Source organism: Hippocampus bargibanti, linkage group LG09, assembly GCF_051943395.1.
Source record: "Hippocampus bargibanti isolate YZ-2025 linkage group LG09, ASM5194339v1, whole genome shotgun sequence".
NCBI classification, from domain to species: Eukaryota; Metazoa; Chordata; class Actinopteri; order Syngnathiformes; family Syngnathidae; genus Hippocampus; species Hippocampus bargibanti.
The window spans coordinates 14,923,041-14,948,753 of record NC_142742.1 but is presented as its reverse complement, the minus strand read 5'-3'; the positions used below and the strand labels follow the sequence as shown (position 1 = coordinate 14,948,753).

The following is a 25,713-nucleotide window of genomic DNA, read 5'->3' as shown; positions in this document are numbered from 1 at the left end:
TTTCAAGAGAATAGTTGTAAGCCCTTGAGAGGCTTGACTGGAGTGAAACTTAATCCTCGCTCAAGATTTAGCTTCATCCTTCTAATGTTAATGAATGATTTATGGTTGTTCTGCGTGTTATGTGGGACGGATCCTTTGGTCTTCCTTTGCGTCCCTCAGAGAGAAAATCCGCTAATGAGGTTTGATATTTGATCGTTTTGTTTTGAGACCAAATCACAGCAGTGATTGTATTTTGCGGATTTTTGCTCGGTTGTAGATTGTAATGTGCAGTGTTTTTCTTTGCCCACCCCCTTTCATTCAATGAATATTTAGTCACAGACTCTCTATTGACTAATGTGCAACTTTGACTCTATATTAATGATGTCCCCCTCTATTTCTGTTGCCATGTGGTTTTACTCAACTCTTCATGGGAGTTGGCTATCATTCAGTGATTTGCTGCTGCTTCACGTTCCTGTCAAGTTTATATCTTGCGTTCTATTTGCTTATAAATTTGTTCTGTGTTCAAGTACTCCCAAAAAAACACAGCTATGGTAGGTGGAGAAATTAATTTCTATTTTATCATCAACCAGGGGTTTGTTGAGTTTAAAGTTCACGTTTTCACTCAAAAAAACTGCTTCAAATGAGAAACAGATGTGATATTGACTCAGATATTGTAGTGTCCAAATATGCCACTAAATCCGCTCTCTGACCTTTCTGGTGCCAGATTAAGGAAGCGTAAAAAGCAAAATCTGTTGGGATCAACAAACTATCTCATTGCTATTTGTCCACGCTCTCACCCCCATTAAAACTGGGTGATACACAAGAACCAATAAAGGCAGATGATTAGCACATATACTACAGTGGTGTCTTTTTGTGCACACATTGAAAGATGCACAGCACACTCCAAACAGTTGCCTGTGCCACAATCGATTCAGCAATCTATTCAAGTACAAGGAAGCTTCATTAGAATTGGAGGGTGTGCAATTCCATCAAGTGTTCATTTGTGGAAATTGGAAGCCACTGCAGGCCATAAATGATGAAAAATGGTCTGCGCCCCAAGGGTTCAAACCTCCCCAGGTGCTTTCACAATATTTTGCCCCACTTTCTTTGCCTACTGAAAGATCAACTCACTGTAATGTAGACTTTGAAGTAGGCTTGAGTGATTTGACTCAATGTTTTTAAAAGCGCCTCTTCAACTTTGCAGTGCCTCCTGGCTAATGAAAAGTGCACCGTTTGAGTTGTGTTTCAATTCAGACTCACAAAGCTTGACATACATATGCAGAGGTTTGTAATGCTTGGGGCTAACATGATGCCGTTTCAATGAAATTATTCTTGAGGACAAATGAACTCTTGAACCTGTTTCTCAAGCGGCATCGTATTGTGCGAAACCTTTTGTAGTGTCAGGGGTCACTGTGACGTGTAGCCCATTTATTTTCTAGTTCACACGTCTCACCTTTCTGTTATTTTTCCACTCAGGAGACCAGGCCCAAGGACATGAGTGATGTCTTTGACAGCGGTGTTGATGGCATGACTGCAGATACCAGCTCACCGTCTCAGGCATCAAGCCTCTCGTGGTTCCCAGGAGCCCCAAGGAGCCAATCATCAGGGGCTGTTCACCAATCAAACAGCGATGCCGTCCGCCAGAACATTTATGAGAATTTCATGAGGGAGCTGGAAACGGGAAGCAGACAAGGGGTCAGCGAGAGAAGGGTATCTTCCACGGGCGAGGATGACGGAGAGAGCAGCAGTGAGTCAGCTGAAGACTCCCTGGAGCAGCTAGATCTGCTTTTTGAAAAGGAGCAGGGGGTGGTGCGACGGGCAGGGTGGCTTTCTTTCAAACCTTTAGTGACACTGCAGAAAGACAGGAAGCTGGAGCTGGTTACACGTCGCAAGTGGAAACAATACTGGGTCACCTTGAAAGGTGCGCTTTTTAACCTTTTCTCAATTTCTCTGTAGGCCCTTTCTGTTCCATTGCGATGCAGATTAGTGTTCATCAATGTATGCTTGCATGAGTTTTCCTTGGGATACCTCAAACCCTTACCTCAAATCCAATCACAAACCTTCAAAATGAACATGCTTTCTTGTCCAACGCTAGTGACATCAAACCATAGCAATCATAGAGACGCACTACAAAATGTTGTTCCCGGACATCTTCAGTTCTGGTGCAATGGTCAGCTGTCTGAATACTTTGTTTTGTTTGTTACAGTAGACCCCCATTTTATTTATTGGACTCAATATGATGAGTGCAGTAGCGTATATATGCCTCGTCATCACTCTCACCCGTTTACAATGCTTGTACCTTTTATCTCCTCTATTAGGATGTACTTTGCTATTCTATGTGACATTCAGTAAAGGGTCACCAGAGCAAGAGCTCTCACCTCGCTATTCTCTCCTGGCTGAGGACAGTATTGTCCAGGCAGTTCCAGAGCACCCCAAGAAGGAGAATATCTTCTGCCTCAGCAACTCATACGGAGATATCTATCTCTTCCAGGTGAAGTCAATGACAAATATGGCTTTTGTTTTGCATGGCATGAAAAGGGCAAGTCCGATGCTAGCGTTAATATCTAACTATCCAGTTGTGCTTACTGACCTACATATCGGTCTTACCAGTCTCACCTCTTAACATAAAAAGTTTGCCAGACTGCATTATGGTGCTCAGACCTCGGGTCCATCTGCTGGGAGTGACGAGCTCATGCAAGTCTGGATGTATTGATCTGGCAAAGCATGGGGTGTCATCGACTGTTCTTGTTGCGACCAATGATAGAAGAGCGATTCTCTTGAGGTTTATAATGATATATTTAAAGGACAACCGACGTCTCCGGACAAGTTGTGTCCATAATTTGTAAAATGGCTTCAAATGACTTCTACTGAGTGTATTTTACAAAGATTCCACCGCATATACCTGTATTTTACGTGTTAAGACTCGCGCTGAATATTCGGTCTTGTTTTTGAGTTGGTGACGATTCCTCACCCTATGTCACTGAAGGAACACCCCTGACCGAAAAAAGGACACATTGTAGCAGTCCTTCCATCACGTCAAGGCATTTTGCTGTACTTGTTTGGTATGAAAACTTCGTGTTGCACCAAAAAGAGGCAGAAGAGAGAGACAAAGCTCAGTGTAAGGAATTAATCAGCCTGTGGAAACGGGCTGATTAATTCCTTACACAGAGCTTTGTCGCCATTTTATGCCTCTTATTTAGTGCTACATTTCCCCCCTATTGCCTCATAATGGCACGGAATAAATTCTTTAATCGATTGCAAACATGGATGCTTTCCTCTTCAGAACTATTTGAATCATATTCATAACTGGATCAGTAACAAGAAAGCATATTCTCCGAATCTGAAGCCATTGTTTTGATTCTCCAACAAGGCAAGACGTCTTGGGGTGATGGCATGAACAAGGGGGCGGGACCTTCTGAAACTGGCCACTTTCGGGTTCATTTTTTATCAGATTTTGGACACTTTAAGTCATTTTTATTGGTGTTTTGCATTTGACTAAAAATATCATACTGCGTGTTTTGGGTATTTTAGATGCTCTAAAACGTTTTTCTGATGTCAGTTAGGAAATAAAAAAGTGATATCGGTTGTCCTTGAACAGCAACAATTGCCTCATCAGTTCATCAACGTGATCGTATTCTAACCCCCCCCCCCCACCCCCGCCCCCACACCTTAACTGCAGGCCAGCAATCAGACCGACCTCGAGAACTGGGTGACAGCTATACACTCAGCCAGCGCCTCACTGTTGGCCAAGCGCCAGGGAAAGGAGGATACAGTGCGTCTGCTGCGGAGCCAGGTCCGCGGCCTCTTGCAGAAGATTGACATGGATGGCAAAATGAAGAAGATGGCTGAGCTTCAGCTGACTGTCGTCAGTGACCCAAAAAACCGCAAGGCCATCGAAAACCAAGTGAGCCAGTTTTGTTAATGGTGTTGTGATATTGGTAGATTGAGGGGAAAATCATAATCGAAGAAGAAAACAAACTTGAAGGCTCAAGCCAATTTTACAACTTGTTCCATTTTCTGGAAGTGAACATGCAATAATTTTAGATCCCGTGCGAGAGTATGTCTGTGGATTTTTTTTTGGAAGGGTGGGGTGGGGGAAACCACATTCTATGCTGCATTTTATTATACTGACTTTTTTGACTGTGACTGCAGTCTTATGCTTTTATTTGTGTGGGATGAATGCCCCAAAATGCCTCAATCCCCAAATGATTCACTGGAGGCCCAGGGGAGCATCTCTCCAGCGACATCGGATTAGAATTCCAGATGTTTCCTGGTAATGGGTTCTTTGCATTCTTTATTATACTACTACTGCTATGTATGGATAATGAGAGACTCCCAAGCCGACCCGGGACTAATAAATGCCAAATCAAACAACTGTTGGACAGAAATGTTTAGAATGCCTTTTGCACATCTTTATTACTTCTACAGGGGCTGGAACATATATTACAATTTTTGTGATTAAAAATGAAAGATATTTTTTTTCTCATGACAAAAATTGTTTTAAAAATTAACCTAAAATTACATTAACCTAAAAAGGGCTCACAATGACAATTTATTCCTTCAATAGTTTATTTATTATTCCCCACAAGAATATGAAAGACGGAAGCATTATCTTGTAGGTCCACCCATGGGGTCACACTATTTCCATTTGTGCCCAGGCATTAATGCCCTCAAAACAGTCTGCAGTGCTAAACTGCAGACGATGCCATAGTGTTTGTGTGGTCATATGTTTTCAATTAGCCCCGGTGCCACCTCTGAGTAAATTCAGAGACAGATGTGGTTTTCAGTCAATGATAGGGTCATAGGTGTATGACATATGATGTTGGTGCCCAGAGGCTGATGATGGATTTAACGTTCTGTTGAGGTCGTCCAGAACTCACGGGGCACATCTTTGATGTAACCGACCAACTCAATCCACGTCTGTAGGAACCACTGCCAATAGATTGCTTTTGAAGTTTGCCTATGGACTTTCTGATCACACTGCATTGAACACATTTCTTGGATTAGTGAAAAATGTTTGTACGTAACACCAGCATTTCCAAAAAGAAGGTTTGCATTAGCTTTTGAGATCATTTTGTCAGTTTCTATTGAAGTCATTTCTTGATTGAACAGGTCTGTCTGGGTGTAATTGGGCTTAAGTGTGGTCAGGCAAAATGGCCATAGCTTTCCAAATAAATGCCCGGTAAAAGTTTTTTTTCATGAATAAAGTAACCATTCAACCATTGTAATTCATGATTATTAGGGTTGTCTTTGATGTTTATTTTGTTTGATTAAAATTGGGAAAACCACGAAGAGTAACCATTTTAGAAAAGGACAAAGAATCTATTGTGAAGTTGCACGTAGCAGTTTCCAATTGTTTTGTCTTTCATTCATTTTTGTATATCAGTTCGTTATCAGTAAATGTTTACACTGATGTGTGTAAATACTGTGCTTGAGCGCACAGTCTTTTTTATAACAGCCGCAACAAACAAATCCCATGGGATTTGTGGAAACAATATCACAACTCTAAGGCTTAATAATATGTGGCCATCTGCATAGCAAATTTGAATTGGCGTCCTTTTCTTCATCAAATTTGATTGTGATGATTTTTGCAGAAATTTGGGTCAAAAAGTCTGAGGTCCGTAAAGCGCCACACGTGCGTCCCACTTCACCACTTCCCCTAATTCTGCCGAAGGCCACGAGAGCGAACGCGCCCCATTGGGACAACGCCAAGGGGTCCATTATTGTAAATGAACTCACAGTGCAGGCGAGACCTATTAAAAGTCTGTTGCTGTCGAGGGTTGTTTTGCCCAAGTGCTCTCGTTAAAATGAGTCTCAGGCCCACAAAACGAGCACTTAGCCACTCTTATATGGGGCAATGCCGATTGGGGGCGGGGGGCAAGTGTAAATACCGGGGGTTAAAGGCTGGTCTGTGCAGCATCACTGTTCCTCTAGATTTAGCATAAAATGTGGATGTGTGTTATAAATACCCATTCCTCTGCTTGATATTGAGCCGCTGATGTATGCACTTTGCCTCCATCAACATCTGTAAGCAATTGCAGATTGGTGAGAGTTCTTCTCTGACCCTTACTTTCTGTCTGGATATCCCTTTTCACATCCCTCTTTTACCTTCTTTCTTCACATCTGCACAATCTCCAGTCCTAGCCACTGCCTGCCTCAGTAGAGACCTGACGCGGAACCCTGTAAACTAAAATTGTTCCCCACTCTCCCGTTTTAGATCCAGCAGTGGGAGCAAAATCTGGAGAGGTTCAACCTAGATCTTTTTCGAATGCGCTGTTACCTGGCCAGTCTGCAGGGCGGTGAGCTACCCAACCCAAAGAGCCTGCTCGCAATCGCTAGCCGGCCAACAAAAACTACCCTGGGCCGTCTTGGGATCTTCTCGGTTTCATCCTTTCATGCACTGGTAAGAAAGCAAAGGGCGGGGCCAAGGCTCTGTGTAGTGAACGACTAATGTTTAGATCCTTTTAACATTCCTTTGATTTGAATTGACCTCATGTCCAGCAGCAACCTTGAGCATCATTTTACCATTGGAAAAAATCTGGCCAATTTGCTGATGTTACGGAAGCTCAAATCTAATTAAGATGATGTGATTAGAGGGACGTTCAGTTGAGCCGGATGATTACACTCCCCGTATTGGTGTTTTGTTCAGATTTGTTCCAGAGATGAGGCTACGTTGCGCAGGCGCTCATTGTCACGGACATTCCGAAAGCACAAGCGAGGCCTATTATCTTCCCTCAAAGGCTTTGATACCTTGACAAAGAATGGCAAAAGGATCTCCGCGTCACAGGTACGGCCACACAAAGTATTGACACTGATGGTTAAGATCTTAGGTTCATCCATTCTCTGACATTACTGTAAGACATCTATTGACTTCTGATGGACCGTAAAGACACAATGTGCATTTGATCAAACATATACACCACGAGTACCCAATAAGTCGATTGCAATTGACTGGTAGTGTCAAGAAAGGCACAAAGTTGAACACAAGGCGGGGTAGGGTGAAATGAGAAAAGAAATTGTGTGTCCATCTGTGTGTCTTCTTAATATTTTTGTGCTACCACACACTGTGCCCTGGCATCCTATCAGTTTCACTTTCACCCAAAACGTATTTGAAAAATAAAATAAAAGAAGCAAGTCACCTTGAAAATTAAGTGAATGTATTACAGCGTGAATATTCATTTTCATGCTTACTACTCAGGGTCCAACAGCAGAAACCCTACCATGAAATTACTCAAAAAATATCCCCTTAAAATACAGAGTTGTCAATTACAGGGACAACATTAGTTGATGAAAATGTTTACTTGGGTTATCTCTGATATTTACACCTTTGTAAATATCTGAAACGTTGCAGTGAGGAAATGACCCCCAACCACCCCCAAAAAACATTTAAGAAGAGGGCGAATACTTTTTCCATGGCCTCTGTCCTCCATTTCCTTTATTTTCATGTTCACATGCCAGCTTTGTATTAACAAAAACACAAAGGAGCAATCTTAATCCACGTCCCAGAGGGCAGGTTTAAATCCATCCTGGTTTTGCTGTTTCTTTCACTTATTGATATTTGTGTCCGTGCCCGAACTTTCCCATTTTAGGAAACACTCCAGGAACTAATTGGATACTTTGAGCTTTGTGGAACTTTGCTCATTAGTCAGAGTGAAGTAAGTAAATTCACCATAATTAAGTTAGAAGGTCATCCCCCTTAAATTACGAGGTAACTCACCAGGTGCACTATTGACTCCTGATTATTGCAAAATGTTCCCGTGTGTTTTTGCTGCGATCTCACCGCCTCCTCCGTAATAGCAGTATTTGGCCAGTCACAACAATATCAAGTAGTATATATCAAGTATATCAAGTAGACAGGATGAACTTAATACAACGAACAGTCACAACAGTCTGTCAGTAATGAGGGCGTGTGCGTGTGTGCACACTAAAATGTTTTGGGTTGTTTTTTTTTTCCCCTTGAGAATCTCAAACCGGCCACTCTAATGAGACACAATTAAAATTATGCGGTGCGGGAGGCCAAGGTGGCGCTGCAGCACAAACATCAATTATGAATAGCCGTATGTGGTCGATGGCATTCCCCATTCTTCCCTCAGAAGGGCAGACACAAGCAGATGGCCACTGTAAAAATGCTGAATATTAGATGTCCTATCTTCGGTTTATAATTTATTTCCTTAAGGTCTGTTTTCTTAGTACAACAGTTCATGCTATTCTATTCTCTTTTGCCGTGAAAGCTAATTAGGCAGGTAAATGCCGTTAGTTTTCAGGTGGCAAGGGGTTCCTGCACGTCTGCTTCTTTATACAAGAGAAATGTAGCACTTCTCTATCTGCCATGACTGTGCAAAATCCAACTCATTATTTACCTTAAATGACATCATTTTCCATGACTGTTCTCCACATGCAAGTGACAATATGTGTCTCTTGAATAATGTGGTCATACGACCTATCAAAGAGCCAAACTAGCCATTGCTCAACCGACTTTAGTTTTTTTATTCAGGGCTTTTAAATTTCGGTCAAATCCATTTATCCTCCTTTTGCTTATCACTCGTTTTCCCAATTTCACACATGATTTGTCGTACTTCGGCGACTGCAAACCCTTTTTCCTCCTGGAGCAGAAATATCAGAATGGTGTGCTGGCAGCACTTCTGCCACAGTTTCCACACTGGCTCATCCGCGTTGACTTAATCTCATTTCACCTCACGCTCGACCATCTTGTCCCAGAGTCATGCTCGCCCCGTCTTCTCCTCCCACTTGTTCGAGTCCTATCATCGCCTTTGGCGGAGCTATATGTATACCATAAGAACCTAGCCTGTACTGCTGCTGTGGGAAGTAGGCCAAAGAGGTCTGAGGATTTGAGAGAGAGTTGATAATGCGTTCTAAAATTAGCCCGTTTACAGGAGAGAGATGCTGTTTACAGCCACTATATACTCCTGTAAAGGGTGGGAGAGTTACAAACCCATGATCAGGGGTGGGGGTGCTTAATGCTATTTCCAACCCCAGCAGGCAGCTACAATATCATAAACAATAGGCACAATCAAAGTCCATTTCTGACATTCAATGTACATTCTACGCTTCAGTGTATTATGGGTGAACTCATAATTGGACCTCACGGGGACTATCATTTCCAAAGCTGAAAAGTTACGGCCAAGCTACAGAAAGTCAGGTGTCAACGGTTCCCGAGAGGAGAGCCTTCAGTTGCCAATAAAGCATCTGTAAGAAACACCTTGAACACATTTAATACTGATGCGTATCTAGTTTTATTATTTAAAACATATGCGGGTCATTCAATAAATGAGTTGTTTTGTTCTTTTTTTTAGTATAAGGTCTTGTAATCCAGATAGAAGCCTACTGCATTTCTTGATGTCTTTCTTGACCTGTCACAGCAGTATGTTCTACCTGTATTAGAAGCCCCTGCACCAAAAAAGGTGTCTTATTTTTTTGAGTGACCTTCGTATGATGCTATGAGTCAATACAAAAGACAATTGAAAATGTGTTGAAGGTGGAAGCATCAAATGACAATGTGTCATCTTTCCCTCAAATCAAACAAGTCGAGCCATCTCTGCAGGCTGCTGAGTGAGCAGTTATCACACAAGTGGTGGCTCCTGCGTGTGTGTTATTTGTCACCTGCAGGCTCAGGCTCACACAACAGATCATCCAACGAGTCATCTCCAGAAAACGTGAAGCATAAGAAACTATTTTAGACATTTAATTCGCAGAGCGTCGTCTCGTGTGCTTGCTCTCTTTGCGCCACCAGTGTCCATTCATGACGTCTTGTGATCACGCACTTGTTAGGACGATCAAAGCTCTGCGCCCTCCACACGGAATTCTGAATTGACAGAAAAGCGCCGTTTGGATTTGGATTGGATTTGCCTTCATTTGTCTCGCAGTGGAGAAATTTACATTTCACTGCAGCAAAGTGATGAAAGGAATGAAAGTACAAAAACAAAATACAGTGAGACCTTGGCTTACGAAGAGAAGGTTTCTTCAGCCGTCATCTGTACAAATTTGAAGGTTTCGGACATTTCGCCTCCTATCCAAGAGGCTTCGTCAGCAAACTAAAGTCTGACTGGTCGTATCGGCCCTATTTATATATCCCTAATGTCCAGACATGGCGGCGCCGGACACAGCTATGATAGGTCCCTACTCTCAGGGTGGGGGGGATCAGAGGACCATTCCCTGTGGCCCCACTGATTGTACCTACATTCCTTTATAAGAATCGCTTCTTTTACCCCCCTTTCAAACCATCTATGTTGTTTTGCTAAGATTTTAACCTCATTGTCGTCAAATGAGTGGTTGCTAGCTTTTAGGTGCAAATGTACTGCCGATTGAGGCCCACTTGTATTATCCCTGCGATGTTGATAGTCTTTTTTTGAGAATTTGTCTCCCCAATGTACTGCTCTTTACAATTTTCATTCTTACAGTGTATTGAATAAACTACATTACTTTGTTTTTCATTTGGTAGCCTATCTTTTGGATGCACTAATTTTTGCCTTAACGTGTTTATCGGTTTGAAATAAGTAGGAATTTTGTGTTGCCAAAGGACTCTGTAATTTTTCAGAAAGTCCTGCAATGTAAGGTACTGCTATCCTCTCCTTTTTGTATCTTGAGAATTTTTGGTTTCATTCCCTATTCTTTCTTTCTGACATTTGTTGAATGACCACTGAGCTTGGCTTACGAAATTAATTGGTTCCCAGACAGAGTGTGTAAGGCGAAAAGTGTGTATCCCCAAAAAAAATTCCCATAGGAAACCATTAAAATGAGAATAATCCGTTCCCAGGTCTCCATAAAATATAATTTTCAACTAAATAAGCCTTAAAACTACACACAACATACCTTATTCTATCTATAATAAATGTGCTATTGTATTGTAATGAAAGAAATACACTGCACTTTATAATAAAGTCACTTTATTTACATTTGTGATGGTAGTTGATGGCTCTTAATTGACACCTGTTGCTTTCTGACTTGTTAAACTCCGTATTGAATTCAAGATACTTCTGTTTACATTTAAAGCCATCCATAACCTTGCCCCCCCTATCTGTCTGACCTAATTCAAATCTCCGTTCCTTCTCGGGCCCTCAGATCCTCTTCCTCCCTCCACCTCTACACGCCCTCTGACCGTCTCACAACGATGGGGTGCAGAGCTTTCAGCCGCTCCGCTCCTAAACTCTGGAACTCACTTCCACCCAACATCCGCAACATTGACTCCCTTCCTACTTTCAAATCTCACCTGAAAACCCACCTGTTTAAACTTGCTTTCATGGTCTAATTTATTATGCTGTTTTATTTATTGTTCTATGCATGATTTTAGTGTTTTGTGCGTTGTCTTTGTTGTAAAGTGTCCTTGAGTGTTCAGAAAGGCGCTTGTAAATTAAATGTATTATTATTATTATTATTGTAAGGTCTTACGAAACTGAGGCATCACATTATCATTCATCATGTTGATGATTCTCGTAGCCACAGTCTTTTCTGAATGGAACTGTTCAATAAAAGCCTGCACATCATTCCACTTGGCAAATCAAATCCTGTGTCTTGAGGACCTCGGTAACAAGCTCCTCGATGTCATCTGGATTCACTTCGCGTTCCATGTTCTGTTAAATGGAAACAATGTCGTCCAAAACAACAGAGTCATGAGGTTCAAATCTTTCAAAGTCCCTCTCAAGGATGCATGCGGGCCACAACTTCTTCCATGCTGCTTTCATCATCATTTCTTCCATCCGCTAAGCGGCTAAATCATACAAACACACAGCTCGTTCGTGTTTCTCAATGATCTACTCCTTCTCCTCGACTGTAATTTTCTTTTGTGTCTTCTTCTTCTGAACATGAGCCTGTGGTGTCTTTTTCTGTCCCAATAAAGCAAAAGTATCTGTAAAAAACTCTTGGAGGCCATCGACGTCTCTCTCTCTCTCTCTCTCTCTCTCTCTCTCTCTCTCTCTCTCTCTCTCTCTCTCTCTCTCTCTCTCTCTCTCTCTCTCTCTCTCTCTCTCTCTCTCTCTCTCTCTCTCTCTCTCTCTCTCTCTCTCTCTCTCTCTCTCTCTCTCTCTCTCTCTCTCTCTCTCTCTCTCTCTCTCTCTCTCTCTCTTTCTGAATCGACGTGTGCACTCAGAGAAAGGGAGTGTGGAAAGGCAGGCCGGCTGTGGCGCTGTTCGGTCATGTGCTTTGGTGTTCTTCCGCGGTGTATCGCGAAAAGTAGTGCGTAATCCAAGGTTTCATTTTCATAAATTTAACGTTCGTAAACTGTAAAGTTCGTAAGGCAAGGCGTTCGTAAACCGAGGCCCCATTGTACATGAGCTGCTGGAAAGGCAGCCACTCTCACGGCTAATGCTGTGTTACTCAAGTGGCCGGGCACTGAGTCAGTGATTCCCCACCGTCTCCCGCTCTAAAATGCCCGTCTGTCTCTTGATCTCAGATCTTTGAGAGCGATGCTGGAGGTCAAGCGTACGTGCCACCCCCCAAGAACACAGAGGTGAGTCATTGCCTTCCCTCACTCTTTCCAGCTTGTGATTTCAAACCTCTTGTCTCTCAGTCATCCGTGCCTGAGATTGTGTTGACCAGAAGCATTGATTGAAAGTTTATGTATGTGTGGTACAATTATCAACAAATTGAGAAGTGTGAATTTTGACCATCTGGGCAGCCAGACGTCAGGGCTTCAACACATGGGCAAATTAAATTTGGATCAAACAAACGCAGTACAGTATATAACATAACACACAGGCCATAAATACTGAATTTACGAGGAGCACACTAAAATTTTGCTTTAATTTGCATCACTGGTGCATGGATTAATTTCAATTGTATGTCCACTGTTGTCAATCAACGAGCCAGTTATTGTATAATATGGCAAAATGTCTGTCAGTAATAATTTGGTGTTGACAAATGAGCACAATAAAAACACTGACTGAATGAGTGTAAGTTGCACAGGATGCAGTGATTCATCGTCTCTGGTGAGTCCAGCGAGTTTCCTTACATCAAACGTTTAGAATTAGCGCGGAAATGGTATCTGGAAACAATGCAGTCTTTCATTGGACACATGCTTCAATGTGGATTCAAATGAGGGTATTTCCCCAGCAATGAGTGAGTCACTCTTTCCTCAATTCAGGTTATTTTGATGTATGGAGTTAGATTTCATAGTGGCAGGATAGTAGGAGGGCAATGACGTATTTTTGATTATTTATTTTTCGTCACGTGTCATCCTGTGAGGTTGATTCGGATTCCCTGAATGAAAATAATCAGATTGATAATTTGTGTGTTTCTATCTATGTCCATGAATCTTGGCTCAAGTGGTTGTAGTGTTAAAAAAACAAGGTTTGGTCAGGCTGAAGGTTAAAGGCTCCACTCAGTTGAGTTTTATCGTCAGTTCTCCACGTCTGCCTAAATTGGGGCACTGCGTCCAACCGTTTCCTTGCTTTACAGCCTCTTTTTGCGGTGTCCCGTGTTGGTACCAGATTGTATCGGGGTGCTTTGGTGTCCTCCAGAAGTCCATGATACATTACTGACACATTGTCAGGGCAGCCCCCCATGTTACTTCTGCTCATGCCCAACATTTCCTGTCCGTTGTTGGGACCAGATGTGATTAGGCTGCGAGAGCATCAGTATTTTATCTGAAATTATTTTTCTTTTATAATGTGTCAGTTCCCAATTCCCAAAGCCACAAATCACTCCAGCTTTGATAGCGAGATGCCTTTGGAAGGGAAGCAGAAGGGTTACAGCAGGGGTCGGGAACCTTTTTGACTAAGAGAGCCATAAAAGTAAAATATTTAGAAATGTTTTTCAGCGAGAGCCACACGCACGCGCGCGCGCACATACACACGCGCACGCGCGGCCACTTTTCAACAAAATATCAGAATGTATTATTTAAAATAACTTTGTGATAATACTCACCGTTAACATGGATGATTTTCCGTTCCTCGTGTTTGGTAAAAATCCAGGAAAACGATCGGAATGAAATTCAATTCGCCGGTCCAGATGCGAAGTTACTGCTAGCTAGCATGCACACGGCTCATAAGCTTCCACACTTGCTATCTGCAATCTACTTCTCGCAGAAGTATGTCGATGCTAATGTTAACATGGGGCTTGTTAAAATGTCACTGACATTCGACTGTTTCATTGATGGTATTGTTTCATTGCAAATTAGAATCAGAACATTTTCTCTCCTCTAATGCTCCGGTGCATTCAGGCTGAAGTGCACAAGTTGGGCTCATTTAAAGGGGCGTTTACCTGTTTCAACATGACGGCAACTATCATCCAATCAACATGGCGCTTTCGGCCATTCTAGGTCAGTGTCATCCAATCAAAATTGCGCTTTCCGCCAACTGCAGCCCCAACCGGAAATGAACGACGAAAAAAACGACAATATGTATTATAATATGTAATATTTATCGGCGAGCCATATGCAATCATCAAAAGAGCCATATATGGCTCGCGAGCCATAGGTTCCCTACCCCTGGGTTACAGTCTTGCAGCCGGCATTGGACTGAAAATGTCCATCTTTTTACAATATATAATTTTTATTTTTTACAATATATTAAAAAAAACTCCATAAACTCCAAATAGTCCAGAATTCCTCAGCCTCCTTTCACCACATTACCCCCGTCCTCCAGCAGCTCCACTGGCTCCCTGTCAAACTCAGAATCAAATTAAAAATACTTTGATTTACATTTAAAGCCATCCATAATCTTGTCCCCACCAAATATCTGTCTGACCTTCTTCAAATTTCCATTCCCTTTCGGTCCCTCAGATCCTCATCCTCCCTCTACCTCTGTGTGCCCTCTGCCCGTCTCAACACAATGGGGTGCAGAGCTTTGAGCCGCTCTACTCTCAAACTCTGGAACTCACTTCCACCAAACAACCAAAATATTGACTCTCTTCCCACTTTCAAATCCCACCTCAAACCCCATCTGTTTAAAATTGCATTCACAGTTTAGTTTAATCAGCTCTTTTATTATTTAGAATTTTATTTATGGTTTAATTTTTCTGGTGTTTAGTGTTCTTTTAATTGTAATTACATGTATTATTTATTGTTATTATTAGAAGTAGTCGTATTATTATTATTATTATTATTATTATTATTATTATTATTATTATTATTGTTATTAGTAGTAGTAGTATTATAGTACAAAGCAGTTTAATTGAATCAAAACATCAGTTTTATTTTCTGAAGGTTAAAATCTCCACTATTGCCTTTTATGATTAGTTCTCCACATGTCTGCCTCACAGAGGCTCTAGGCCAGCTCTCAGCAGCTGTCATCCTTGTCCCGTAGTGTCAAAAGCCTTGGGTGGAGCTTTAATGGAAACTCACAGTAATGTTTCTTTAATAGACGTAATTGACTGAAATTGTCTTCTTGTGGGCTCTTCCTTCTATTTTAGTCGAAACTCGAGTATTTATGTTTCTTGGTTGCTAAGTGGAGCAGAAAGAGGAAAGAGTGCATTCTGCAGAATGGGTGTAGTATTTATGCAGCTGTCACCAAATGTCCTCACATCCCTTTTTTTTCTCAACGAAACTAAATAGGCATTTGGCGGCTATTTGGGAGCAGTTTCCGCTTTAAAGAGAAAAGACTGAACTATCGGTTTGAGTATATTTCTGACCGAATGCAAACATAAATAGCACCCACAGAGACGGACCACACCGATGGCAGGGCACGTGCCGTCTCCACATCCCTTGTTGGCACTTGGTGGCGGAAGGTTGACCGGGCAACCGCCTGCTTGTTCTAACCCTCTGTGACCATGAATGGCTGTACAGTGTTAAATCAGCTGCTAAGGCCAGTGGAGGCAACAAAGTCCAATTTTCCAGTCACGCCATTATGCCTGGACCCAAATGGGCTGGTTATATAACTGGTTGCCATGTTGCTTGTTACTTCATCCTCAGTGAAGAGGCATTGACCCCACATCCCTGAATGGATAGGTAACATGTGTTGAAGCAGCACCTTTGTGTTCATCCATCTCTTCACGGTCGGGAAATATGTTGGGAAGAACACTGCATTTTATTTTTGAGGGATAATCAAGCAAATAAAATGGTGTTATCTCTCTGGCCTTATCTGAGCTGGAGATCTTGGTGGTGTTTTCTGAGGTGTAGGTCTTTTAGGGTGATGAAAGCACCAGAAACATCAGTTTCAAAAGCTCCATATCACCCTCAAGTCTCGCATCACTCTACATTTACAGTATTTATCGGTGTGTTTAAAATGTTGGCGTGTGCCCAGATCATTCCATTCCCGAAGACATTTATTCCTCGATAATTTAAACCAGTCATGTCATCATTTGCAGAAGTGCTGAATCACTCAAGCACTTAAATCACTGCGATTTGGTTCATTAATTGTGACCCACAATACCACACTTGTGCGTTTTCCCCCCGGAGACATAAAGTCTGGACCATAACCCAAGATGTCCAAAGATGCTTGCGCGAACCTCCTTCCTTAATATGCATCTCAAATGTAAAAAAAACGGTCATGTTGTATATGACTGTTATTTCAAACCCATTCATTCATCCACAATATTTTCAAAAATTGTCATGATTGTGTTTTTTATTTTTAGGAATGAAATAATTACCTGTTAAAGTCACTCCCAAACTTTCCGCCTGACCCCTTGACTGTTATTTTAAACCCATTCTTTCATCCACCTGCCTTTCCAGCAGCTCCCGTGTTTTGCTTTTGTACTTTCATTTCTTTCATAACTTTGCTGCTGTGAAATGTAAATTTCTCCACTGCGAGACTAATAAAGGCAAATCCAATCCAATCAAATATTTCCAATAATGTTCATAATTGTGTTGTATTTTATTTTTAGGAATTAAATAATTACCCATTAAATAATTACCCATTAAAGTGACTCCCAAACTTTCCACCTGACCTCTTCTGCATGTGACCATTACGGTGACTTGGTGGTGAATGCAAAGACTAATTTATGACCATTTGAGTAGCAAAGCCACATTTTGTGATGTAGGAATAAAATTAGATGTGCAGTTCATCAAAGCCTGTTGCTTTCTCTCACCTTCATTTGCTTTTGTTGATGACACTCTTGCTGTTACATTTGCCTCTTGAACTCTTTTTTCACAGAGGATGGATGGGCTCCCCAATATCCACTCTATGTCGCCCCCTGACGTTGGTGCCTGGAATAGCATCAGTTGCACCACAGGCCCACTGACCTGTGTCTCCATGCCAGATGGCCTGACAGCCCAAATTCATATTAGAAGTGAGCAGAAAGCTGGTGACCTCCTCCTCGAGGCCTGCAAGGTAAGGGATTTCTAAGCACAATAAAAGAAAAATGTGCCTGTTGCTTGTAGAAATGGTTGCCCTGTAAAATTGTCTCTGCTCATGATCATTCTTTTTATGGCTCGCATATTGTCTTGAAATCATAGAAAACCCAATTCCTCCCAAAATATATTCAGTGCGCTTGCATGTTAATGCCGCAATGGTCAATATGAACGCTGAAACAAAAAAACTGTTGTTTGACACTCCCTTGAGGCCTTAAAGCAACACACCTATTCATCCGGTGTTAATTTCACACAGCCCCATAGGACTGACAGAGAGGCTGAGGCTGTCATCACGTGAGTGACGCTAAGTCATTTGCCGCAAAGCTTTCATCGCCCAAGTGTAAATTCTGTGAATAATTCACACCTCTACCATACCGCAGCTGTCGAACCAAGCGTCGGTGCATGAAACATGCCCAATAAGTCGCCGTGAACAAGCTGCTGAGAATTCTACTCTCTTGTGTAAACAGGAAAAACAGCTGGACCCAGAGCTGCACCGACTGCGTCTGCACAGGCAGACGGGACAGGACACTGAGCTTCGAACCGTGGCGCCCGGAGAGCTCGTCTGTGAATTGGTGAGCAGAGCAAGCTCTTCATGATGCACTTTGTTTGCATAGTCGTTTTGATTTGTCTGCTCTGTGACCTTGCAGGTTGACGGCCAATTGGAGGTTGTCCCAGTTAGTATGTTTACACTGCAAATGAGCAGGATAAGCGGCAATGAAGATTTTGGTAAGTCGCTGTTGGAAGCCCTTTGTACACGACCTTTTACTTCATCACGTCATTGTTTTTCCTCTTCGTCCTTCCAGGATTTGCCATAACGGGACATACAGATAGTCAGAAGAACAGCCGGATTTTTGTTAGTGAGGTGCTCCCTGATGGTCAAGGATTCACCGAAGGTACCAACCAACAACATATTCCCAGAATTCTGGAAATTGAGGAAAAATGCTTCATATTAATCTGTATATTAGTTGAGGACACTGATTTGCTGTGGCGACCCCTTTAAGGGAAAAGCCAGAACGAAAAGAAGAAGTTGACTACATTGAACAAACATGCATTTGAATTTGCTGTGCTTTTTTGTGTTTGTATTGCAGGTTTACGTCCAGGCGATGAGGTTCTGATGCTCAATGGCCGCTTTGTATCACGTCTGGACTTGACGCTGATCCAGATGTTGTTTGCTGAGCAAAGCCTAAACATGTGCCTCAGGCGGGATGGACCACCGCCTCAAAATGGTGCCCTTGACCACCCAGTTCCTCCTGTGGCATTCAAGCTTAAAGCCAAGTCCTCCTCAGGTGGCTTTAATAAATAATAAATGTCATATCCTCGACATTTTATATCGTTGTTGGGTTAAAGCTCTTTGCCATTGTGAAGTTCCGTCATATGAAGTCTGTCTTTCTATTGAATGTGTGGTTTATAGTTGTTAATGTAAATGGTACTGAGGGCTGCACCTCTCATCAGACAATAAGAGAGGATATTTTGTCACTGAAAACACACACGAGCGCGCGCACACACACACACACACACACACACACACACACACACACACACACACACACACACACACACACACACACACACACACACACACACACACAATGCTTCTTCACCTAATTCTCTCACCTCATATTGGTGATAAATGTGGCCAATTTCTATGGCGGCTGTTGCTACTACAAATTTCATTCATTGTTACTCCCTATCTCAGAATATTTTATGTTATCTTGATGGTAGTTATTCATTAGCGTAGTTTTTCCTTGGCGTATCTTTAATTAAACTCAGGGGGGTGAGAGAAAAACAGAGGGGGGGACTAATGACTCGAAAGCCTTATTACAGTAAACAGTGATTTCAAAACGTGTGCAGTTTTCTTCTCGGTCCCTAGAGGGCAGATGATCCTTGGTTGTCTGATCAGGAGGGAAATAAGCGCTGATAGAAGGGAATTAGTAGTTGTCAAACACAAATTGCTTTGAGAAAGCTGTCTGTCTCCTGTCTTCACTCATATTGAAGACATACGTCAGAGTGAATATCCTCTGTACCACTCTGCAATTTAGTTGACAACGATTGCCGTTTTGGAAAGGACACATTTAGCCACATTGGTGGTCCACAAGTTTTCTTTTGTTTACTGCTGTCAGATTGGCTTACCTCCCAGTCTACAATCAAGGATAAAATCTGTTCTTGTGCCAACTGCTACACAGTTTGGAGCAAGAACCTTGACTTTAATGAGCTGGAGACCATATCAGAAATCATCCCGAATGTCTGGTGGCGTTCCAATTTTACATGGCCAAGGCCATCAAGAAAACACAGCCATTGTGTCGCTTGTTTTTTTTTTCAGACACATGACCGACTGCTTCTTTATTGTTTTGTCTAATTTCTGACAGACCCTTTGCCATTTATAGATCTGGTCGACACCTCTGAGGGCTTTTAGACAATATTGTTTGTGTGTACTAGTTGTGAGGACCACGCATCACATCAACTTAACCTGCATATTTCTTGTCTCTCCTCAGACTTGTGCACTGCAGTGGATACGAATGAGTCCATGTGTGCCGCGCCGGAGAGTCACTCCCACTGCGCACGGCCTGTTCAGCTCAGCAAGGTGGGTGGAGCTAAAGAGAATGTTTCCGTTGTCATGAAGACACCCACGTCCCATACTTTATATGACTCTAATATTCCAGAACCTATGCAGTGGTGTGTGCGCGTGCATTCACGTGCCCTTTCATGCCGGTGACTGTGTGTCCGTCTGAAACCAGACCGGCACCGATTCCTCAGATTACCATAATTAGTATGGTCCATCGTAGCCACCGCTATAAACACAGCTTATTACTGTCATGCAGGATGATCGGTGTGGGAAGAAATAACACCCATTCTTCTGTCCGTCTTTCTCTTGCTGGGAGGATACCTGCCATGCATTGAGTAGCCCCTTAAACAACGTAACCCGCAGTTTACGGCACACACACTCAGCTACTTGCTGCGTGTGCACGCAGTGAGAAGTGCTGCTTAGGGTCAAATAAACATTTGTCAGATGCCCCATTACCCTGACATTCACTCAAACATCATCTTATCAGCTGCAGTGGCAGGCGTCATCTTTACAGCATTATTGTTCGCCTCCTCTTTGGAACGCAAGACAATCTCGCAAATTCTTCTCGTTGAAAGTACCGCCTCTATAAACATGCCAAATGGTTGTCCCGGGTGAATTATTATGGCAGATTGCGCTTCTATTTATGTCTTGGTGGTCCTTAAATATCTGGTTCACTTTTGTTTTTTTTTTTTTTTTTCTATCTCAAAACCAACTTTAATGAAGTGATTAAAATGTGTGTGAGGCCGGGCCGTGTGGGATCTGTGCCTCAACGCTGCCATGTAATCAGGAGGAATGAGTATGCTGATGTTTATTGGGAGTGCTGATGAGTGTGTATGTTCGTCATGAAAAGCCATCTGTAAGTGATGTCGACGTAGCTGGAAGCACCCAAGCCAACATATGTGTTGCTTCATGCATAGTCATTCATTGTCTCTACATCAATGCGTGTTTAATTCCTGCGATGCAATTTCACGCCGTGTGCCGCCACACTAGGAATGACACTACTGACCAGTTGCCAGCATCAAGAGAATGCTCTGTGGGGTTTTGCTCATTTCCTCTGATTGTACGTTCCGGCCCAATGGCTGGAGGCCATTTGAAATTGTCGTTGCTACCATGACGTGACAAAAGTTGACCTGCGGTCATATAGCAAAGGTAGAGGACAGCTTCATCTGCTTCATCTTATCGTCATTTGATTTTCCTCGAATGGGGACATGAGTCAGTCCCTCTGCACTGCACCACTGCTGCTCAGGCTCAGCATTTGTCTTGGAGGAATGAGTGAAGGAAGTGTGTGTGTGTGTGTGTGTGTGTGTGTGTGTGTGTGTGTGTGTGTGTGTGTGTGTGTGTGTGTGTGTGTGTGTGCATTTGCCTGGTCTCAGACTAGGAATTCTTTTTTCACTCAATACACAGTAAAAAGATTGCTGTTTATGTCACACACTCTGTCACTATGAAGATTTTAACAACCCCCCCCCCCCCCAAAAAAAAAAAAAAAAAAAAGCACGGCAATATTGCAAATGGGAATTAAATGCTGCAAAGTGAGAAACATGGAAGAAGGAAAATATTTTAGAAATCAACCACATATGAGCTAAGAGATGCGCGTGCATGTCATTGTGTAAGTCAATAAAGATGGATGGAAAGCCAAGGACCAATTACAAGCATCTTGCCACAACCTGTAATCGTCCGCCTTGCTCGTCTTGCTTCCTTTTGATTAATTGGTCTACTGGATTTCAATTTACTCTAATTACACAAGAGAAACCTCTGTGTATGTTTGAAGTGAAGTGCTTACTAGGCAGAGTTAAGTGTTGTTTACTATTGGAACTGAGTGTAATTCCTGTGCCTGTGAGTTAATGCAGTGAAATCGTCAGCACTAGAAGACCCCTTTAATCACTTGAATGCATATGTTCTTCTGGTAGCGTTATGAACTGAACCAGTTAATTGGATGACTCAATTGAACAACCGCCATAACGCACCCCAACTTCTAATGGAGATGCATTTCAAGTTGTTTTAAAAAGTGATAATGCAGCCACCTGAATATGGCTTGGCAAAATCAAAATTGCGTCGCCACTTGGGCTTCACTGGTTCAGAAAGTGAAAAAAGGCTGCTGCTAGTTAACTCATTCACTGGCATTCACAATTGTATTCGTGAATTTAAAATATGACGCAGAGCGCCATTCCCAAATTAGTTCGGGTTTTGTTTTTTGTTTTCCTTGGGTGCCAATAAAGTGCTGGCCAGACATCTGGCAATGTTTTCCCGTTCCACAAAGGGGCAGCATTTCCTTTTTTCCATGATAGCGCTTTGTTCCAGCTTCATTAGCGCGATGCAAACCCATATGTATTGCAAATAATTTTGAACAGCCGTCTAACTTTTTTTCTGATGAAAGAAGAGTCTGAGATTTCTTACGCTGCATTGAATGTTTATGTAGTCCTAAAACAATATTCTGTGGGTCCTGGAATTCGAGTGACAATGACAAGAACCCTGGCACTGGAGTGGACACATTCTTGCACGTCTGGCAGTGAATGAGTTAATTAGCCGACTGTGCGCATCACAGAAAAACTTATCCTGTGATTGTAAAGTGACCTTGAGAGTTTGGAAAAGCGGTTATAAATGAAATATATTATTTCACACATAATTCAGTCATATTTCACATGACTGAACACAGGCATCCTCAAGATTCTAGCCACCCGAGGAAATGATGCACTCTTGGGACCTGGGCCGTTGTCACACGCGAACGATACAACTTGCTCAGCGTTTCACACAGCTTGTAATTTCATCAAGGAATATTTCCCCCAAGAGTCGTAAAATCCATTGACTATCTCTAAATTAAATAGTGGCAGACGTTGCTTTGCCATCCTAGCACATGCATTTCCAGCATAACATCGCACATGTATGCCCACCCAACCCCCTTCCCCCTAAAATCATCTGTGAAAGGCTCCAGATCACCATGACCTCACACATAAGCATTATAGATAACGGATGGATTGGGCAATCCAATAAAATTTTATAATCCTGTTGTGTATTGGATGCGAAGGGGGTCATGGTCTTCTGGTGGACTGTCAGTGTGCGTCCTCAATGTTTAGGGCTATTAAATTGTAAGAGGCTCCATTGAATTCTGTTGTTTGACACCGTTGCCTGTCATGTCTTGCACGAAACAAAAGATGAAACAGCAGTCAGACGTATTAAGCTGCTTTGTCCAGACAGGCATTACTTTAAGAGCATTTAAAATGGACTGATGACGAAGCGTATGACTGACTGGGCTCTTTGTCATTATAGCTGTTCAGTGGTGTTGGTAATGGTGTTGCCTTTGCCTCTTCGATAGCTTTTGCTTATTTTTGTCTTTGTCTGGTCTTTTTGAGTAACTGCTCACAAAGATGTGCTTTGAGACTCCTTAATTTGTGGCAAAGAAAAAGTAGAAATATTTTGTTTTCCTGAATCAGTCTTTGTGTTTTAAAAAGTATCTTTGTCGAGGCCTTCAAAGATGAGGCGGTTTAAAAGATGATCTCCTCTTGCTCGCAGCTACAGTTGTCCCCAATCTTAACTTTGGAGAATCTGCTTGAAATGCTTAATGCGAGTCTGTCTTTGGTGGTGCTGCAACTTGGGGAGGTGTGTATTATGACTAAGTCCCATCAGCCGCCAGCCATCTGGCTGCAAGCGGGCTAATAATCTGGGTTTACTGTTGGCGATGCAGTTAATGCCTGTCTGCTCCCGTCCATCCACGCTGCATTTAAGACTGAAAACAAAACAGAAGAAACTGAGCGAGCCACAGGAGACAAGAATCATGACGCAGATCTGGTTGGAATGACCACACCAAAGGTGTCCAATACCACCATGGCGGTTGGTGTAGCCGTTTTGACTCCAGCGGCGAACACTGAAGACCCCGGCCCGAGTCTGTACCTCACCACTTTGGTTGAGCTCTTCATGCAGGACCAGTCCCTGGCTCAGGCCCTGTGCTCCCTGCTGGCCATGTGCTGGTTCTGGCCCTCCAGATCTGAAGCGGAGGAGAAAGATGTCTTCCTAGCCTCTGTGCTTCTCAGCCTTGGACGCTTCCTGAAAGACAAGCTGGACTGCTTGGCACTTAATGTGGAAAACTGCTTGTCCTGCCAGAGAAAACAGAACAGAAGCAATCGACCGGTAACTATGGGCTGTCGGACTTGGTGGGGTTGTTTTTTGAGAAGTCTGTGTGGCATTGAGCATTATTTATTTATTTATTTATTGCATTCTTAACTCATACACTGTAATTCCGAATTTATTCGGGAATTGAAAATCGATGTGGAGCGCCATTCCTGAACTTGTTCGGGTGTTGTCTTTTGTTGCAGTGGGGGGGGGGGGGGGGGGTTGCCGATAAAGCGCTAGTCAGACCTCTGGCAATGTTTTTCCCTCCCATGAGGTGGGCAACATTTGCCTTTTGTACAGCCGCACCCACTTGCACCTCATATTACTCAAGACCCATATAACTTAGGAATGAACTCTTTTTTTTTTCTGATGAAAGACGAGAATCTAATGTTTTTTTACGCTGCATTGATTGTTTATGTACATCTAAACCTCAATATTTTCTGGGTGCTGTCATTTGAGTCAAAATGACAAAAACCTTGGTACTGTAGTGGACACATTTTTGGCTGTCTGCCAGTGAGTAGGTTAATGCCCTATAGACAAAATCCACCTTCCACTGTACCTAACTTCCTGCTTGTAGTTCTTCTTCATGCTTTTGCTATTGTTGTCAACAAGCAACTGCCCATAAGCATTCATTCAGCAATAAAAGAATAATGCTCCAGTATGAAACCAGCATGATTTTACCGATGTAGCATCTTTTGTGTTGCAGTGAATGTGAAGTGCCTTGGGACTCATGGGAATGGGGGCTTTAATCTGAAGTTGGCTTCATTATGAAAACACGCTCTTTCTTCCGAAGGCCTCTTGAGACTTTGTGGAATAATATTTGTTTAGAATAAATAATAGAAGGCTCAATGTTCGGGGATAGCAGCAGAATGGCACCCCCCTATCCCCTACTTTATTTGATTTATGAGCACAGGTGTGCTATGAAAATTCAGCACAATTGCACCACCGTTGTCCACTATTTAACAGAGAAATGACGGCCCAACAGCTGGCCACGAGGTCCCAGTTCTCTTGCTCTTTTGGCGAGTAAAGCAATCACAAAGCTCAACCGCCCGTTTGTCCTCAATTTTAATCCCCCCCCCCCCCCCCACCCTAACTGTTTTCTTGTTTACTTCAGCCAACGCAACTGCTCATTAGAGGATGGAAGTGTTTCATCTGCAAAACAAATTGCGCTGTGTATATCATGCCTTCATTGAAGTTTTGGTGGCACTCGAGACATCTTTGACAGCTTTGAGTTAGTTCGGTTTTGTTGAACACAAACCCTGAGGACATCGAAGTCGACTTCAAAACCGATAAGACAGCAGCATTTTTGTACAATGTTTGATGAAGAGGGCAAATCTTGTGTATTTGCACATTGCATACTTTCCTTGGTCTCTCTATTATTTAAGTCATTTTTTTGTGTTGTGAGACAACTTTGTCACAGCTCATTTGACTTAAGCACATGGCAACACAAAGATTTTGTATATACAGTAAAGTCTCGTTATATCGATATTCAAGGGAGTCTGAAAAAATATCGATATAACCGGGACTATCGATATATCCGATCCTGCACCAAACTGCATTAAACAAAAGCCGGCAAAAGAGGGCAGCCAAGCGCCATATAAGAAACGGAGCTGGCCATTAGCTCCCTTTTTTTTGGGTGAGAGATGTTCCCCCAATGTTGCCTCAAAATGGCACATATAATTCTTTAATGATTGTAAACATGTATGCTTTAATCTTCAGAACTACAGTGTATTTGAAACATATTCATAACTGGATGTGTAACAAGAAAGCATATTATCCGAATCTGAAGCCATTGTTTGGATTCACAAGCAATGCAAGACGTCTTGGC

General features: G+C 42.5%; 1 protein-coding gene across 5 annotated transcripts in view; it reads left to right on the top strand.

Moving 5' to 3' along the window:
* Positions 1–25,713, top strand: part of tiam2a (TIAM Rac1 associated GEF 2a) — a 119,466-nt gene that overhangs the window by 50,882 nt on the left and 42,871 nt on the right. For all 5 annotated transcript variants that reach the window (XM_089004217.1, XM_089004213.1, XM_089004216.1 and 2 more), the window contains exons 4-15: positions 1,456–1,900; positions 2,298–2,470; positions 3,659–3,883; positions 6,197–6,382; positions 6,629–6,766; positions 12,386–12,442; positions 17,022–17,198; positions 17,686–17,790; positions 17,866–17,944; positions 18,022–18,111; positions 18,307–18,504; positions 19,711–19,799. In XM_089004217.1, coding sequence (XP_088860343.1) covers positions 1,456–1,900; positions 2,298–2,470; positions 3,659–3,883; positions 6,197–6,382; positions 6,629–6,766; positions 12,386–12,442; positions 17,022–17,198; positions 17,686–17,790; positions 17,866–17,944; positions 18,022–18,111; positions 18,307–18,504; positions 19,711–19,799 — 1,962 coding nt within the window. The remainder of the gene's footprint in view (positions 1–1,455; positions 1,901–2,297; positions 2,471–3,658; positions 3,884–6,196; positions 6,383–6,628; positions 6,767–12,385; positions 12,443–17,021; positions 17,199–17,685; positions 17,791–17,865; positions 17,945–18,021; positions 18,112–18,306; positions 18,505–19,710; positions 19,800–25,713) is intronic.